The sequence below is a fragment of the Malurus melanocephalus genome, unplaced genomic scaffold (assembly GCF_030028575.1).
Source record: "Malurus melanocephalus ecotype Western Australia unplaced genomic scaffold, MMel_1.1 scaffold_99, whole genome shotgun sequence".
In the NCBI taxonomy this organism is placed as follows: domain Eukaryota; kingdom Metazoa; phylum Chordata; class Aves; order Passeriformes; family Maluridae; genus Malurus; species Malurus melanocephalus.
The window spans coordinates 2,290,030-2,307,956 of NW_026623331.1; the positions used below are offsets into that span (position 1 = coordinate 2,290,030).

The window sequence follows — 17,927 nt, forward strand, 5'->3', positions numbered from 1 at the left end:
AGATCTGGTCTTTTCCTGTGTTGCCTGCTTGCCAACCGGTGCAATTACAACTTTTCTCTTAAACTAGCCCCAAATGTGTCAATCATTTCAATCCCTGGAACGAGGCAGTCTTAATGAGTTGCCTGAGACCTGCTGAGGCCTTTYAGAGCATGGAGAAGTCCCTTGTGAGGATACGTTGAACCTGGGGAAGTTTCCCATCCAGAAACTAGTCTCTATGTTTTGTTAGGAAATTCAGCTTTAAGGTTTAGATAGTGTGCTGACTGAAAATGTTGGTAAGACTTTTTTATATAGTTAATACAGTGTTTGCCAGCCTGCCCTCAGTAATTAGGGKTGTAAATTACCTTTTGACCCACCACTGATTGCATTGTTGGGCTGGCAAAAGCCTAATTGGGCACACTTGCACCAGCAAAAAGAAGGAGTTGTTTTCTTGGTACAGCTCTGGGGAATTAACAGAAGCTGCACCACTAAGTTCATCCTCCAGAACCAACATCAGACCTGCATTGGCTCTTCCCAACGCACTGAAGTGTTTGCCRCACTATTTAGTGCAGTGGAGTAGCCTCCTGGTGTTTCCTTGAAATCATCRTTGGCATTAAGTGTATTTCAGGGCTGCTAATGCTTTTTCTGTAACCGCTCAGTACAGTTCTCCTGCTTTTGAAAGGGCAGACCAAGGATGATTTCATATTGAGAAGTGTCACAAACTCTCTTGGCTCTTACTTCTGCCTTGCTGGTGTTTTTAGACTGAACACAAGCAACCCGGGTATTGCTAGCATTGCTTTCTTGCTATAAAAGAGCTTACCTTTTATGTTGATTAACAATAAAAAAGCAAAACTGTAACCTAGATACACTTCCCCATCCCTCTGACAGCTGTGTGATTTACTGCCAGAGATGACACTGTCATTTCTTTGCTATATTGCTGCTGCTGCTGCTGCTGCTGCTGCTGCTGTTTTAAGTGGTTTGGTGTGTGAGCTTTCTGAAACAACATGGTGTGTGTAGGATCTCGTGGGTGACGAAGCTGTCTCTCTTCTTCTTCCTTTCTCTCCTTGGTTTGTGCTTGTCTGTCTGCTGTGGTAGGTTTATTAATAAATGATATTGCGTCCTTATTAGGTATAATTTTGAGGAGGTTTGCATGTCCGTAGTTTGTAAGCAACTAAGGTGCCTCATGTTCAGGTCTGAGCAGATAGGAATCCCCTTGCACTCAAGAAGGCCTGATCCAAAGCCTGCTGAAGTTGGTAGGAAGATTCTTGCCAACTTCAGGGGGCTTTGCATCAGGCCTTACGCTCCCACCTTTGTTGTGCCTCACTTAAAATGGTGCTTTTTCAGTTGTCTGTCTTTTTTCTGGTTTGTTTTTTTTCTTTGTATGGTGCTGTGTATAACTTGAATATATTATGCACATATCCTACCCAATGGGTAGAACAAACAAACATACAAAAACAAATAGATGTTGTTAATACTGTAAGATAATGTACAGATTATACCAATTTTAACACAAAAAAAATGGCATAGACTTTGTGAATGCCAATCTGTGCTTGGTCCTTTTTTTGTAAGAAAGTTTGCAAATGAATGCATACAAATGACAAAAAGTCTATGTATTTTATTTTCCTATTAAATATCAATATAATATCATAAGGGAAAAAGGTTGAACAAATCCTTTTTGACTAGCCTGTGTATAGCAATTAGTCGTTTGATGCATCTTTGCTGTGAAGATTTCTTCTTTTTTTTAAATGTGTCACTTTAAAAAGAGGAAAAAAACCACAAAACAAACAAAACCTCCACAGCTTTAACCTTGCAAYTAGATGCTTCTTGTATTGGTTGTTGCCTTGCTATTGCTGATTTGGACCAGTATTAGTTACTACTTCTCCAGCAGATACGTTATTTATTACTATCCTCGATTATCTTTTTTTTTTTTTTTAACTTAGAAACGGGCTAAAACTTTCCAAACCTTTTTAATCACATGCTAGATTTGAGGTGAAGCTCAGACAAATGGGAACTGACCCAAACCATCCCTGCAAAGTCAAAACTAGGCCAATGAGAGTTCTGTGACAACAGCCAGCCCTTGCTCTGTGCCCACGACTGGTGCACTGTGCTGCCATTACAGACTGTCCTSGGGCGTGGGGTGTGGATGGACTCACTGGTGACCTCTGCTCTTGCAGGATGGACAAGAACAGCCCCAGTTGGTAGCGAGCTGAGTGCAGGGTTTGAGTGGGAGCTTTGAGTTGGCGGCTCTGCTGCTGTGTTGGCCTCTGACAGCGATGGCTAAACCCAGGTTCATRTTTAAGATTACAGAGAAATGCTTAGACCTGTTCAGACCCAACCTGGGAAGTGGTGTGGGAAGTAGTTTGACACTTCAGCTTCCTGCCAGGCTCCCTTGGCAGTTTGGTTCTCCCCCCGCGTCTCCCCGCATTTTGGCTCTCTGTCCCCGCGCCCCCACACGCTCTTGGTAAAGCAAATACCTCAGGAAAACTCAACATGAAGTTCTAGTGTAGGGACTTGCAGATGCTGTACTTATTTTTCTAAACTGTTTGTTCTAACTATCCCAGGACAGTAGGTGATATAARAAGTTTATTGGTCCGCGACAGACTCGTCCTCTCACAGATGGATACCGACTAATCTTTCAAAGATACTCGTGTCTGTATGTAGCTTTTTTATACTTGCCAGGCTTTAACCACAATTGTAAGGTAGCAAAGTGTTGGGAGACGTTTGGGATGGCGTTTTGKTTTGGTTTTGCAGATGATAAGCAAAGCGCTGCGCTAAAACTCAGGGGGCCTTACCCGGGGCCAGTGAAGTCAGTGGTGGGGCTTCCTCTGGTTTGAGTGGGCTTTCAACCCGGTCCGTCACGCTGGAGGATGGTGCCTTGGAGCACAGTCCTTCCCTACTTCTCTGTCAGCCTGAAGCATCATCTACACCTTTGTCTGTAAATATCTTTCTAAAAGCCCTCGCAGGAGTCCTGTATCTGAATGTTACTCATGTTTTTTTTGTTGTTTTTTTTTCTTTTAAAGAAGTGTGTTAAGTTTTTTTATGGCCAGTTCTGCATCATCAAGCCCTTACAGGTAGCTTGTATCATTACATCCTTCTATATGTTGAGCTGTTCTGTCAGTAAGCATGTACCATAGGTAAATACACATATTTGGTGATTGTCACTTGTTAATTCATTCATTGTTTGTCAGGGTGTGGAGTAATTGTTTTGGAAGTATGCCTTGCCTGGCCACCTTCACGTTTCTGTTTGCACTGCAGTACCACTTCTGTGCATGAAGGAAGAAAAGCAAACAAAAACCTCYGGCCTTGACTAGAAAGACTGTACAGAGTAAACCTCCTGCTGGAGGAATCTAGAGTAGGATTTATCATAACAAAACATGCATATTGAGTGGACCAAACACGAGCATGTCTCCTTTTAGAGGCACTAATTTGCTTTGAAGCTGCAGTGGAAAGAGCAGACTATCTATTAAGTGTATTCACAGCTGTGTTCACGCTTTTCCATTTATCACAAAGCACAGCAGGCAGCCAAGATTTTAAAAGGACTATAAGCAGAAGTTACGAGAGCCTCAGGCATCATAGACCTGGACAGCAAAAATAATAATTTTTAAAAAAATCACTTTAATACTCTTTAACAAAGCTTTTCTACTTATAGTATAAAGACTACATAAACGTTGATAGGGGTTTTATCTTTGTATAACTCTCAACTGCCCAATGCTGCTGTGCTCAGAGCATTTCACAATAGTAATGTATTTCAGTCAGGCTATTACAGTCTAACCATCAAATGCCTGTTTTTAGAGTGTTACCCTTTCTTTGTTGATTCTTGCTAGTTAATTTACAGTGTAAAATGCTTTATTGCTGTATGGATTTTTAATTTTGTATTTCCAACATTGTGGCTTTCAAGATCACATTTTCAACACATCTCTTATTTTTGTCCATTTTCTTTCAAGCTATTCTGAAATATGTACAGCACTATCAACAATATTTAATCTTTCTTTTAAAATTTATTGTTGTAAAACAAAGCTATTAAAAACAGTAAGTCTTTTTACAACTGTATTGGAATTTCTCAATTGCTGTTCATGTGATGCTATGACAAATCTGGCTTGCTTTGTTTTTTATTTTTTTTTAATTTTGTTTTCTGTTTAACACAATTAATTTGTTGCTTATTTTCCACCGTAACTCCCAGTTATATACAGAAAAAGATTTCAACTGTTGTGTATCTGACTCTTTTAATTGAGCAAATGGTGATGTCCTAGTTTTTAGACCTAAGGTCTGTTTATTGCAATACTTTTAAAGGAAGATGTTGCTCTAAGTGCTGTTGTTAGTTTTAAATACAGATTTTATGCTTGTTCTTAATATGCTGTGGTTAAACCATGGCACAAAATTATTAAAAATTATTAAATGCACTTGTCTCCTGTTGAATTTATTTTCCCTTTGAAGTGAAAGAACAAAAAGGTTGAAACTCTAGAGTGGCCTTGGTAAAATAAGTACGTGTTTTTTCACCTTCCCGGTTTGCTGCTGGCAACCAGGTAGTATTAGGATCGTTAAGGAATCAGAGAGGACTCAGTCCTTGAAGCATTATGTGAGGGCCCCGGGAAGTGGATGTCTGATGAGGATTTAACAGCAGCGCTCTCACACTCTGGTGATGAACGCTGGGATGGTTTCGGGCGTTGCTGCCCTGCCTCTGCCATAGGATGGGCTGTAGCAGGAGACACCCTGTCACCCGCTGAAGTTAAATCTAGGCACTTAATCTAAGCCAGCTCCTGATTTCAATTCCTTTAAGATAACCACCCCACCTCAATCTCATTGAAGCCCTGGCTGTTGGTGACTGTGGTTTAGCAGTGTTGGCTGACCACCTGGGGGATAAGTGGCTGCTCCAAAGCACCGAGTTGCAGAAATTCATTAAAAATTAAAGATGCAAAACACTGCTTGTAGGAGGGGCATTCACAACCTGGTTTAAGAAAGCTGGGACATGCTTTGGCCAGTGCTTAAAATAGGAGCAGTTGTGGTCCAGTAATGGGGTGAAGAGAAGGATGATACAGTAAGAAACCAGATAAAAGGGTCCCATGTAACACCCAAAGACTTGTCTTTGGTAATACAAATCTTTGCAAGGTAGATCAAATTATCCCTGACTGGTACCTGCCACTTTGCCATAACAAAACTTAACAAAACTGGGAAAGAGCAGGTAATTTCTGTTGATAAGTGCAAAGTGATGCTTTATTTAGCACGATTATTAATAACATAGTTAACTTGGTTTATATTTAATACCTGTGCTTGCTGGAGTTTGATGTCTGTGTTGCTGTTCACACCTGGGGCTTTCTTTCAGGTCTGTTTCCAGGAAGAGGTCTGCTGTGGGAGCCATGCTCCAGCCCATTTCTGATAACCCTGCTGTGGAGCTGCCTAAATATTCCACTCAGATAGGAACCAGGGGGGCTCCCCTTGCTGCTGTTCTTTTCAAATGCCTTAATTCTTTAAATGTTACARTGCTTATTTTGGGGTCAAACCATATTCTTTTCCTATAACCACCCCGAGTTCGCTCTCCTCCTTCTACAGCATTTTAATTCTTTAGTATTTAGAAAATTGCTCATTCCTTAGTCCTTAGAAGCACTCCAAATCTCCAAGCTCCTGCTCCTCCTCTACTGTCTGAACCCTGAACTCTCTGGAAACTGCATTTTTTGAGCCTGCTTTGATCTTTTACTTAATCTGGTTTTAATTGTATTTATATTTGGTTTATAATATGCCATTCTGTTTGATTGTGTTTTAATATCTCTGCCAATGGTTGCAACTCAGAGCTCAGCTATAAATGGGATGTCTCATCTCAGTAGGGTTACTTTTTTTCTGCTAAAAGATTAATATAGTGGCTGCTGCAGTCCTGTGAAACCTCTAGGTCTGGCTTCCAGGCTCCCAGCAGTATTGTGTCTCATTACAAACACCCTGTTTTTAACATCCCAAACCCTTTTCTTCCAAAGACCCCTCTGTAATGAGACTTCGTTACTTAGACAAAAATTAATTAGGCTTCTCTCATTATCACTGTTTTGATCGGTTGTGCTTTAAATGAGTTCTAATTAAAATGCACATTTTAAAAACCTTACTGCTGAATCCTCTTCTAATAGCTTGCTTCTACTGCGGCGATGCCCTGCTTTTTGTGCAGTGTGCATTGTGCTGCTTTTGCAGAAGTCTAGCATTGACTAAGATAAAAACTTGCATGATTTTGTTTTTTGCTTGTTTTCTGCATTTTTTTTTCAGACTGGCTGCCAAATGATTGCTCCTGAGAGCCTGAGAATGGGGATTAGAGCTGAAACACTGAATTCTTTGCATGTGGTAAAATTGATGAGCTGAGTTTCTCAGTGTCCTGTATAATCAGTAACCCTACTTGTCCCCAGAATRTTCCAAAACATAAGGGGGAAACTAKATGCTGTAGTTGCTRMTATTTGACTGTAAATTTCTGCTTGCCTTAGGTTTTCCAAGTTGCCTTAAATACATAATTTATTTTGGCAGGACTGCATGATCCATCCCTGGGATACACACCACATGCACAGCGGATGCTGTGCTATGGCTTGAGGGGTACATTTGAAGGCTGGCTCTTCTTAATAAAGGGCTAATCTTTAAACCAGATAAAATATTCTGTATCCTCTAATGGTTTCCTCTATGAAGTGTGTTGCAGAACAGCAGCAGAAAGGTGCAAAAACTATTTTAAAGATGAAGAAACACACATGAAGAAGTGCATGCCAGGTCTCAGCGCAGTTTGTGGCAAAGTTGGGAATAACCTTTCCATTGCCACCATTCCCAGTCACTCCATTTGCCAGGTACAGTTTTCCTCTGCTCACTTCCAACACATCCCAGTGTCTTGTACAGAGCTATTTTTATGTGTTTGGCAGAGCTTTGAGCAAGCAGCCAGGACATAGCCACCCCTTGTTCAGAGAAAGAGGGCATCTTTTTCATGGAGGCCAAAATGCCACCCTTGAGTCCCAGAAACTCCCATCAATGCCAACACCAGATCACTCCAGCTTAATTTAACATTTGCAGACATTACAGTGATTGACAGTAGAGTTGAGTGGAAAATTCCAGTTTAATCCTGCTCTGTGTGCCACAGACATGGGCTCAGACAGCTTGACCTACATTTAACCCTGGGCAGCAAGAAACTCTTAGGGGAAAAGAAAAAAAAAAGTCATTTTCATCTCAAAGCAGTGTGAACATTCCCACTTATTACACGTCCCTGTGTATATGCATACACATGTAATTGTGTTACAGTGCTGTGAATATTTCATGAGCTGAGCCAAGTTTGCCCTCGTTGGCTTTTCTTGGTGAAGAAGATGTGTAAGTCAAATATAAAAGCACAAATGTGCTTGCATAGCCATTCAGCAGGGTTTATGGCAACAGCAAAAAGGACAGGAGCTAGTTCTTTCCTGATAATGGGGTTAGGGTAGTAAGTGCTATAAAATTTGCTTATGCTGCAAATTTTATGGCTGTTGGGGAAAAAGCTGATGAGCTGGTAACTTCTACTAATGTATTGTCAGGAAAAGCCTAACAGGTAAGGCTTGACTGAGGCACTGCAGAGTCAGTCTGGTTCCTTTGCCCCCCCTTCTCCAGATCAAAGGTGCTGATAGTGACTCGACAGTGTTTGTTTTGGGAAGTTACTGCAGTACTGGGTGTCAGCTTTTCATCGAGAGGTGCATTGGCAAACGTGAAAAGCCCTGTGGCTGAGTGATAACTACATTAACCACTCAGCATGCAAGCCCTCTCACCTTCTACAATCATGCTGTATATTATAACTATAGATAAGATCATATGCATGCTATCTCCAGCCATATGCTAGGGCAAACACGCACTTTACTGTAAAATTGTGCTCTGTCAGGGAAATGGCATCAGGTACACTAAAATCACTGTCCCACAGTGACACAGAAGTAAAGTGCCTGTCTGTGGTAAAACTGTACTTGAGAGTAAACTCTCCAGCTCCAGTTTGAGTGCTGCTTGTGCACTGCCACTTTGAGTTTTTTTTGAAGGGGATTGTTGGTATGTGGGTACATGCTGTAAGAGGGTGCAAACTGCCTAAATAGAGGGTTAGTGCACAGTGATACAACAACAGAAAATGTTACTGACAGTAGGTAGAACTTTGAGTACTCCTTGTGTAAGATTACACTGTTTTATCTTTATTTTCACAGCTTTTCTAATCTAATCCAGGATAAAAACTAAATTCTGGTATTTGGCTAACCATATCATTAGTCATCAATCAGCCAAGCCCAGGCTGAGAAATTTACCTTCCTTCACTACAAATCATCCAAAAGTCTCCTTCCGCATTAAAAGACAGCCACCACATCTGGGAGGTGGCTGGAACTACACAACTGCGTGCAGGCACCTGCTTTTGGGGGAAAGGTGCTCCAAGGCAGCTCTCAGGCAGTGCCTGGATAAAGAGTGCATTCAAAGTGGGAAGTGCTTGTGAGTGCCAGCTGAGGGTACTCAGCACCACTTACTGCAGAGTCTGTTCAGCTGAAGGGCAAGTACAGCATCACTGCTCATCTCTAACTTTCTCCTGTTCTCTCATATCCCCTTATGAGGTCTGGCAACTCTTTTGGCCCTTATGAACAAATCCATATGAAACAGTTATTAAAAAAGAGATGCGTGGTAAAACCTGCAGCTTGTGTATTTAGAACCTAATGGTGGAGCTTGTGTATTTAGAACCTAATGGTCACCTGCTTTGTGACCTCAGTCATCGGTAAGCACAAGGGCCAGGCCAAGGCAGAGCTCACAAGGAGCCTGTGCTGTCTCTCATGCCTGCTTTAGGTCAAAGAGACTGCCGAGGCAGCCTGTTGAATTGGCCAGGGCTGGATCCATTCCACTACCAGCCCTCCAGCAATACACTTTTGATTCATATTATATGTAGGATTTAGAACTGCTTTTCTGATGGCTTCAGCACAGCATCTCAGGTGGAAATTACTGCAGTTTTATGACTTTATTCTGATTGCTAGAGTACACAAGATTCTTGATTCAGCATGAGCTGAGAGGAGGACACAGACTATTCGATACTGCAGCGAGTCAGACTGACAGTGGAGTTGACTCAAGAACTGTAGCCTGTTATGAGGCCATACTCCATCACCCAGGTTAGGAAGCCAGGGCATGAGTAATCTGGTACTAAGGATCTGAACCTGCATTTACACACTGAAGAACCAATATTATCAAGACAGGATTTGGCAGCAGTCTAGCTCTTCAGCTCCCCCAGCCACCCAACACAGCTGTACCGCTGCACATTTCTGAGTTACTCCTGGAACTGTGGAATCCTTTAGTTTGGAACAGACCTCTAGAGTCATCATGTCCAACTATTAACCCTTTCAGCAGTGGGCATTGTCACAACCACTGCTGTCCTTGGGCAGCGAGAGCTTCACTTGCTGCTGTGTCTGTGAGGAGCAGTTTGTCTCTGAGCACTCACGGTGCTCAGAGGAGCTCATGACCCACATCATGAGGATGTCTCCCTTCTCCATCTGGCAGCTGCAAAGACAGAGAAGACAGAGAAGTTTCAGTTATATCAGTTCTGCACAAAGTAGCAGATGTTCAGACTTTTTTTTTTTTCTTAAAAAAGCCCCCACAAACCAAACAAAAAACATTTTAGAAACAGTGCTGGAGAACTTAACTGAGGTAGAGTCTCTGCTTGCAGCTTAATATCTGGCCACTATCAGACCAAAAAGCAGCTAGAAATCTTTCTTTAATTACATCTCTTTATGAAAGTGATCCCCTGTTGTATTAAGTCTGGGTTGGTTTTTTTTTCCTGTTTTTTTTTTTTTTCCAGTATTCCTAAACAAGCCTAAATATCCTCCCCTGTGATTGTCCAATCAATTCATCAAACTCAAGCCCAAACTTAACACTACATGTTGCCCTGCAGGCTTTTGAAATCAAGACGTATTCCTTCTGCTTAAGAAGATCATATAAATAGGCAGCTAATTGCCAGGGGATAATTACAATTCTCTAATTATTATTGTTGCTGATGGTAAGTGATGAACAAGGATAAATGTGGTGCAATGCCCTAAGATGACATCCTGAAGGGGACACAATCAGAGCAATTTATTTCAACTTTGGCTACAGCCCCATCTTGGGTCTCTGTTTTCACTCTGGCCTGTTAGCAGGTCACAGCTTTGGCTCCAACCCTGCTCAAATGGCTCAGCTGTGCCTTCAGCTTGGGCACTAATTTCAGCTGTGACTGGCTCTGGTCCTTGTTCAGGATGTTATTCTGGTCCCATTTTCACGATTGCTTCAGCTCCAGCCATTGCTCAGGCCAAGATTACAGCTCCTCTTGGGCTAAGACTTCAGTGTTTCCCCTGTCAGGCTCTGACTTTTGTTCTGGGCCCATCTTGAGGTGTGATTTTGACTCTGGGTCCTGCTCAGGTTGAAAATTTAGCTTTGGCCCAGTATTGAGCTGCTGTTTCTGCTCAACTCCATCTGGTCTGCAACTTTTCTCCTCCCAGTTCCTGGTCACAGGTTTGGCTCTGGCTGTGTATCACTCCTTGAGTTGAGCTCCAGCCCCTACTCCTTGGTCCTTTCTCTTCAGCTCCAACTTGGTATCAGGCTGTTACTTTAGCTCTGGCTCCTGGCTGGGCTGTGATTTAGTTCTGGTCCCATCTCAGACGGTGACTGCAGGTCTGACCTCTGTTCTGGCTGTGAGTAGAGATCAGGAGCCATCTTGGGCCTCTGTCATGTCTCCAGCCCCATCTTTGGCAAAGACTGCAGCTCCAGGACCCATCTTGAGCCACAGCTTTGATTCTGGGCCCACCTGGGCTCATGAGCTTGTCCCCAGCTCTGACTTGAAGCCCCCATGACTACTCTGCCTCTGCTTTGACTCTGCTCTGCCCTTCACGGTCTGTGACTTTGGGTCCTGCCTGATATTGAGCAGCAGCTTTGGCTCTGTTTCCTGCTTGGGCTGTGACTTCAGCACTGCTGCCAGATTGAGCTGTTGACCTCTGCTTTGTAGAGCTATTGGAGTGAGACTTTGTCTCCTGCCCCATCTATGGCAGCAGTTTAAGCGCTGGCTCACCTCAGGCTGCTACTGCAGCTCTGGCTCGATATTGGGCCAGGAGTTTTGCTTGGCCCCATCTTGGACTGAAATTTGGCTTCAACCCCATCTTTGGCCATAACTTTGGCTCTGGCCATTGCTCAGGAGGCTTCTTTGGGTCTGCCCAGGCTTTGGGTCTGACCCCTCCTCAGGAGGCTGCTGTGACTTGGCTGCTGTTTGGGCCACAGCTTTGGCTCTGGCCCTGGCCCTGTCTTGGTTTGTGACTTTGTCTCCAGCAACATCTTCATCTGCAACTTTGGCTCTAGATATTGCTCAGGCCACAAAATTGGCTTAATTTCCAACTTGGTCTCCCACTTTGGCTCCAGCCTGATCTCCAATTGCAATTTTGGTTCTGGATTGGTATTGGGCTGTGACTTAATCTCTGGCCAGATGCTTTGCCAAGGGCTTGATGGTCGATCACAGCTTTGGCTCTGCCCTGCTTGGGAGGCTATTACAGCTCTCATTTTGGCTGCTACTTCAGGTTCAGCCCTGTGTCAAGCTGTGACTTTGACTGGCTACCCCACCATGCGCATCTCTGCTTTGATACTCAGTTGCAACTTTGGCTTAGGTGCCTGCTTGATTCATGACTTTCGCTTCAGCCCATTTCAGGCTGCAGCTTTTGCTTCTTGGGTAGTGAATTCAGCCCTGTTCCCTGTTCAGCCTGCAGTGGCTATTTTTGAGCCACGTCTTCAGCTCCTGTCCAATGTGAGGCCATGACTTTGGATCAGTTTTTGGTTCAGGGCTTCAACTCTGGTCCCTGCTCTAGGCCCTGAGGATCACGACTTCAGCTCCAGTCCCATATTGAGCTGTGACTTTGGCTCTGGCCCCATTTCAAGGCACAAGTTTGACTCCAGCCCCGTATCAGGCTATGATTTCAGCTCCAACTCCATTCTGAGCTGTAACATCTGTGGCGGTGCCATTTTGCTGCATCTTTGGCTCTGGCTCAATCTCAGACCATGTCTGTGGCTCTGGCCTCTCTTTAGATTGCTAATTTGTCCCTTGTCATATCCTGGGGCTGTCACTTTGCCTCTAGGGGAAGTCTTGGGCCATGGCTTCAGCTCTGGGCCCATCTCTAGATGTGACCCTAGCTCCATTGCAGTTTCAGGTCATGATTTCAGCTCCAGACACATCTTGGGCCTCTGAGACAGGTCTGCCCTAATACTGGGTCACCACTTCAGCTTCAGTACCTATTTGGTCTGTGACTATGGGTAGGACTGGATAGCAGATTTTGGCTGTGCCTGTAGTCCCGTGCCGGTCTGTAGCTCCATCTCCATGGTATTTCTGAGCATGATTCCAGCTCTGGCCCAATACTTGGCTGTGACCCCAGTTCCTGCCCTGTCTTGGGCCATTACTTGCCTCCAACTCAAATTTGGCTCTGGTCCATGCTCAGGCAGTGAGAGCCACAGCAGTGTGCTCAGCAGTGTAGCCTCTGGCCCCTGTCTCTGGCCATGGCTTTGGCTCCAGCCTGTCTTGGGTTATGCATCTTTTGGCTCTGGCCAAAAGGCCAGTGGCTCTGGCCACTCCCTCAGCTGGTGACTGCTGTTTTGGCCTGATACTGGGCCATGATTTTTGTTCCAGCTCCTGTAGGGATGTTACCTTGACTCTGGGCCCAACTTCAGCTGCAATTTTGGCTCTGAACAGTGCTTGGGCTGTGATTTTGTCTCTTTTCCATCTTGAGCCACAACTTAGGCTCCAGCAAAGTAGCAAGTTGTGATGTTGGCTCTGGCTTTGCATTGGTTTGCAACTTCAGCTCCAGTACCGGTTTGGGACGTGATTTCAGATCTGACCCCTGCTTGGATTGTAACATCTACATCATTTCCATCCTGGTGCCCCAGTTTTGACACGGATTCCCTGCTTTGATCGCAGCATATACTCTGGACTCATCCTGGGCTGCCCAATGGTGGGCCCAGCCTGCTCAGGCTTGCAGCTGAGCACTGTACCAGCTTCAGGTCCAGCCCCATCGCACACTGTGACTTGGTCAACTCTCAGGCTCTAACTTTGGTTGCAAGTCCTGCTTGGGTACTAATTCAGCTTCTACTTGGACTGTGCCTTTGTTTTCAGCTTCTCTGGCAGGGACTCAGTGCCTCTGTGCCTGTGCCTAGARCAGAGGCAGACAAGGTGATGCYGTGCTGYGGCRTTACATGTGRTGCAGGGAGCAGACAGAGGTGCGAAAAGTTGCCATTCTCCTGCTGTGCACATAGTGACAGACAGTGTCTCACCAGATTTCTGAAGTTTTACTGAGGTGGAGAGACCCATGCCCGCATCCAGCCTCTAGGGCCTGAAGGGACAGCCCTTTCCCACAAGGATGCTGAGCTGCCAGGGGGAAAAAAGGCAAGCCCGGTTAGCACTGATTGGTCCTGCAGGCAATGGAAGGTGCTCCTGGGTTTCTGTCTGGGCTTTTCACCTCATCAAGACCTCTGGGCACTTGCTGGGCACTGCGTTGCTTGGGTCACTTGTGGGCTGCCTCAGGGCCTGCTCTTGTTGCTGCAGCCAAATCATCTGTTTTCCCTGGCCCTGGCACCTGCTTCCCTGCTCCTTCTCTACCACTGAAGGCACTACTGATGCTGCTCCACCTTAAGGGATACTGCTGCCACATGAGAGTGCCAAGTGTGCTGGTCTGAGCACCAGGAGACCCTGTGCTGCCCCCAGGTGCCCCTTCCTTGCCCCAGCTTGCCAGCACAGTGTGGGCACACTGCCTCCCCGAAGAGTGGTGGCCCCTAGCTTCCAGCCATGCAGACTCATGCTGACCGTCACGAACACTTAGTATCATGGCAAGAGCTATGGAATATAATTTATAAGTGAGACAAAGAATGAAAGTCAACTTTAGCCTAGCTAAAACTGCAGCATAGCTGGGTACCTCCTGGGCACCCAGTGGACTTACATTCATTCCTGGGAGGCGCAGGAAACTCCCCACATGGTCTCTGCACTTAGGAGGCAATGCCCTGATTCCATATGAGGCCAGTTTGAGACAAGGTCACCAGTACAACCAAGCATATGACTTGCTGAAGTCAAAAAGCTCTCGTCTTGAAAATTCCAAAGTCTTGAAGATTTCCCCTCTTGCTTTGTATAAATCGATGTAGGTAACTGTGTGCTTTGTAACTGACATGCTGGGTAGAGGTTGTGGCTGTCCCAGAAACTCCTCAAGCTTCTCCGTGCTGTAAAATTGACCAGAGGAGACACTTGCCAAGAGTCACTATGAACTGTTCCTGCAGCTACAGAAATGATCACACACAGAACAGCCAACTCCAAGTCAAACAGCTTTTGTACTTCGCATTAGTAGAGATGGATCACATGAACACTGGAATGGTCACAGGCCAGCTGAACAAGGGGAAGGGCAAGAAGAAGTGTAATGAACAAGTTCTAACATGTCTAAGGGATAAAACTCATCCTAGGACACCAAGGTGCCCCCTGTGCAATCCCTCCCATGTGTAAAGAAGAGATGGATCCTGTAAGTTGCAATGACAAGGTTCTCACATGTGGCCCCAGATTGAGAGTGACCTTGCAGTATTTACTGGGGCACACTCTGGGTTTTGCAGGGTACATGGGTAACACTGCCCCCAAAAGTGGAAAACCAGAACAAATGCCAGCATCAGAAGAATGTGAGCATGGGAACAGTAAGGAAAAGCACACTAAAACAGAAAAACAAAATAGCATCTATTAAGTCCAGTCCTACAAGAGTGCTTAGCAGTTTAAGAATTCACAGAAATATTTTTTTAATATTTATCAGAAACATGGCACTTTACATCTTCAGGTCACTGAATATACAATGATTATTCCTCACAACATCCCTGTGAGGTAGGCATTAGATTGCAGTTACTATTTCACATGTGGACAGAGGCAGAGGAGTATGTAATCAATCCTGCACAATTAAGTTAATGAAGTTCAACTCAAACACGGAGAGGCCCTCAGTGATTTGAATGGAAACAGGACAGTGGGGCAGTGCTGATACTTCATCAGCTATATTCTTTCACTCCAGTAATTTGCAGTGCTCGGGGTCCAACTCTGTTGCCTCCCCATATCCCCCTTCAAAAAAAAACCCACTTTTGTTAAGCAACTTAAGCATGCACAGTTGCTACCAAGTGAGATTTGTAGTAGAAATAGGAAAAACACACTTCAGTTTAGCTGACATTTGAATAAGACTGAGAGAAGTTTGCCTGCCCAGTCAAATAGAACAGTTTCAACTTTAGTCCTTTATGACATCTGAGACAGCATTTCAGCCTTCAGGTACGAATAAGTGTTTGCTTGACTTAAGAAACCTAGGGGTAAAAAAGTTTGGTAGACTGTGATCACTGTCTCAGAAATCATGCTTGTTTTAGTCAAATTGTTCTAACTGAAGTCTGATGGATTTCTGAAGCAGGATGAACTTTGGGGATTAACTCCAACTTTTCATGTGTTTAAAAAGCCCCTTAATATAGCAATTTCTCCAACAAACTTCTCTTTCAATTTTATTTTTTGTCTCAAAAATGAAATAGACCAGGTTTGTAAACTTTAACACAATAAACAAATCCTAGCGTTTAATATACAATTATTGATTAATTTCATTTAATGACTTTCTACTGCAAATCAACTTCAGGAAACAAAGTATACTTGACAGTGTGGCTACTGTGATTAATTCACCTTCCTAGAGCTTTCAGTTGAGATTTCTGAAGAGATGCACTGTCCAAGAATGATTCATAGTCTCAACCTGTAAACCACTGCAGCCTGCCTGAAGCCAAGGAAGCCACTGTAATTAATTCCTGCTGAATAGCTGATCTATTAATTCCTTCATGTGCAGTATCAGTGACAATGGTCTGCTCCAAGTTGAGAGATGATCACGATTGAAGAGGCTTGGGTCCACATACTCTAAAAACCTAAACATGTTGCCCTTCCCAACAGAGAAATCTTCATTCTCATTTAATGGAGGGCTCGGTCTAGTGGAACAATGGCTGTGCACTATAATGGAAGAAGAATAAAGTAGTGGCTTTTGGCAGAAATCACCTTCATTTTGAGGAGGAGGGTATGAGGAAAAAAGAGGGAAGAGTAACTGTTAACATTATTACCAAGGGACATGTTAACTTCTAATCTGAGATTCACTTTTGCTTCTGTAAATTGAAATTTTGTCAAAACCTCTCCCTCAGGTAACTTTAACCTTTAGATCCACTCTCCAATTGTAGTCTCCAGATAAGGGGGGAAAAGGAAAAAAAAAGCCCAGAAGTGCACTTTGCATATCCTGCCTCACAAAGGGTTAAAGTGCTAAGTTTGATATATCCAAAAATTAGGCATCTCTCCTACTCCTTTATTTTTTTAAATGAAACTTTATCTTTGGTTTCTTGTATCTTCTCTGTAATTTTATCCTTTGTTTCCTCCATCTTCTCTGTAATTTTATCTTTTGTTTCCTCCATCTTCTCCGTAATTTTATCCTTTGTTTCCTCCATCCTGTCTTGTATATATTCCTTTACTGGTGGTGGTGTGGACATGTAGCCATGCTTACGCAGATATTTAACAGTGATGGATGTTCCTCCCAAAGTCACAGTGTATCTGGCAGGAGTTGCAATCTTAAAGAAACCAGAGAACACACCACATAAATAAAACGAGACAATAACATCCACCAAAAGGTATTTTTTTATGTTCAAAATTTATTTTGAACAGTGTTAGATTCTAAAGATATCTTCAATTTATAAACCAGTTTACAGTGCATCTCCTAGAAATGCATACCTTTTACTGAAAGTATCATTTTGTCAGAGTCAGCAAGGGCATTAGACTTCCCTTAAAAAAACTAAACAACACACAAACCCTCCCTGTGCAGCTTGTAGGACAAGCATTCGGCATCACAACAGAAAGCATGTGAATACTGAGTTTCTTCCAACACTCCAGATCTCCCAGCTATAACAATATATTTAATTTATTGGTCTCTTTTAGGCACAGGAAAAATCGGAAAGAGTGGTACTTTCATATTTTGTTGGGGAAAATAACCTCTTTGAATAACAGGCAAGAGGCACATCACATTTGTAAACAAAACAAATGAGTGGCACGCACAGCCAACACTCGTTCTTGTTTGTGCATGGTCTGACATGTTTCAAGTTTCCAAAACACAGACTTTGCACATATAAAGCAATAAAAGGAAAGCCAAACCTGAGTGTAAGTAATTTATTCAAATGGACAGTGAAAATACTTGAGAGTGATGGACAACTAAGGTAGAAAGACAAAAAATCATCTAGGATTAAAATAACTGTAGTTTTATCTGGAATTCAATGAAGTGTTTAGACTTTACCCCTTTGTCCCTGATAATTACGTCAGGGATACAGAAGAATAACTTAATAACTTAATTGTCATTAAATCTCAGAGGGCTGCAATAGTTCTGGAGTAAAGAAGCTATTTTAGAAATGCAGGCAGACTCCCTGAAAGAACACAGAACACATATCAACTTGCATGGGACCATTTTTACTACAAAAATGAATGCTCAAGTAACTGTCAAAGAAAGTTAACTAATTCTTTCTGCTGTAAACAAGTAAACCCTGTTTAGTACACCAGGGAAGATTTAGTGCTTATTTACAAACTATAATTATACTTACTTTATACAATGCATATGCAGTTAGTGCATTTCCACTCTGGGAATTTTTCAGGATGTCTACTACACTGTCTGGTAAGCCAATCACCTCTAGGAATGGAACAACATTCACCCCACTATAAAAGAGAAAAACACTGGTAACTTCAATTGGAATTTGAAACCTGAACATGCATATAGAGTACTATTTTTATTCTTTAACTCTTATACACAAACGTTGTAATTTGACAACAACATGTTTTTTTTTTAGCTAAGCAATATACTTACAGCATTTATTTTTCTGGCCACAGGAAAATTAATGTTCTTTTCAGCATTTCAAAAGGTGATCCATTTATATTATCCCTGTTGTGTTGAACAGCTTCTAACTTACCTGTG

General features: G+C 43.2%; 1 protein-coding gene across 1 annotated transcript; it reads right to left on the minus strand.

Moving 5' to 3' along the window:
• Window positions 1-14,641: 14,641 nt before the first annotated feature.
• On the minus strand, window positions 14,642-17,888 carry LOC130575211 (protein FAM210A-like). The gene is made up of 2 exons (XM_057368968.1): window positions 17,560-17,888; window positions 14,642-16,542 (listed from the first exon to the last, which is right to left on the minus strand). Exons 1-2 carry the CDS (start codon window positions 17,722-17,724, stop codon window positions 16,276-16,278), a joined length of 432 nt encoding a protein of 143 aa, XP_057224951.1. The 5' UTR covers window positions 17,725-17,888; the 3' UTR covers window positions 14,642-16,275.
• Window positions 17,889-17,927: the final 39 nt, after the last annotated feature.

What these genes read in the sequence shown, in the direction of transcription:
- LOC130575211 (XM_057368968.1), bottom strand. Translation starts at nt 17,724, where the DNA reads ATGTTCAGGTTTCAAATTCCAATTGAAGTTACCAGTGTTTTTCTCTTT. An exon ending in CTGCATATGCATTGTATAAA is followed by an intron (nt 16,543 to 17,559) that starts GTAAGTATAATT and finishes GGTTTCTTTAAG; the next exon opens with ATTGCAACTCCTGCCAGATA.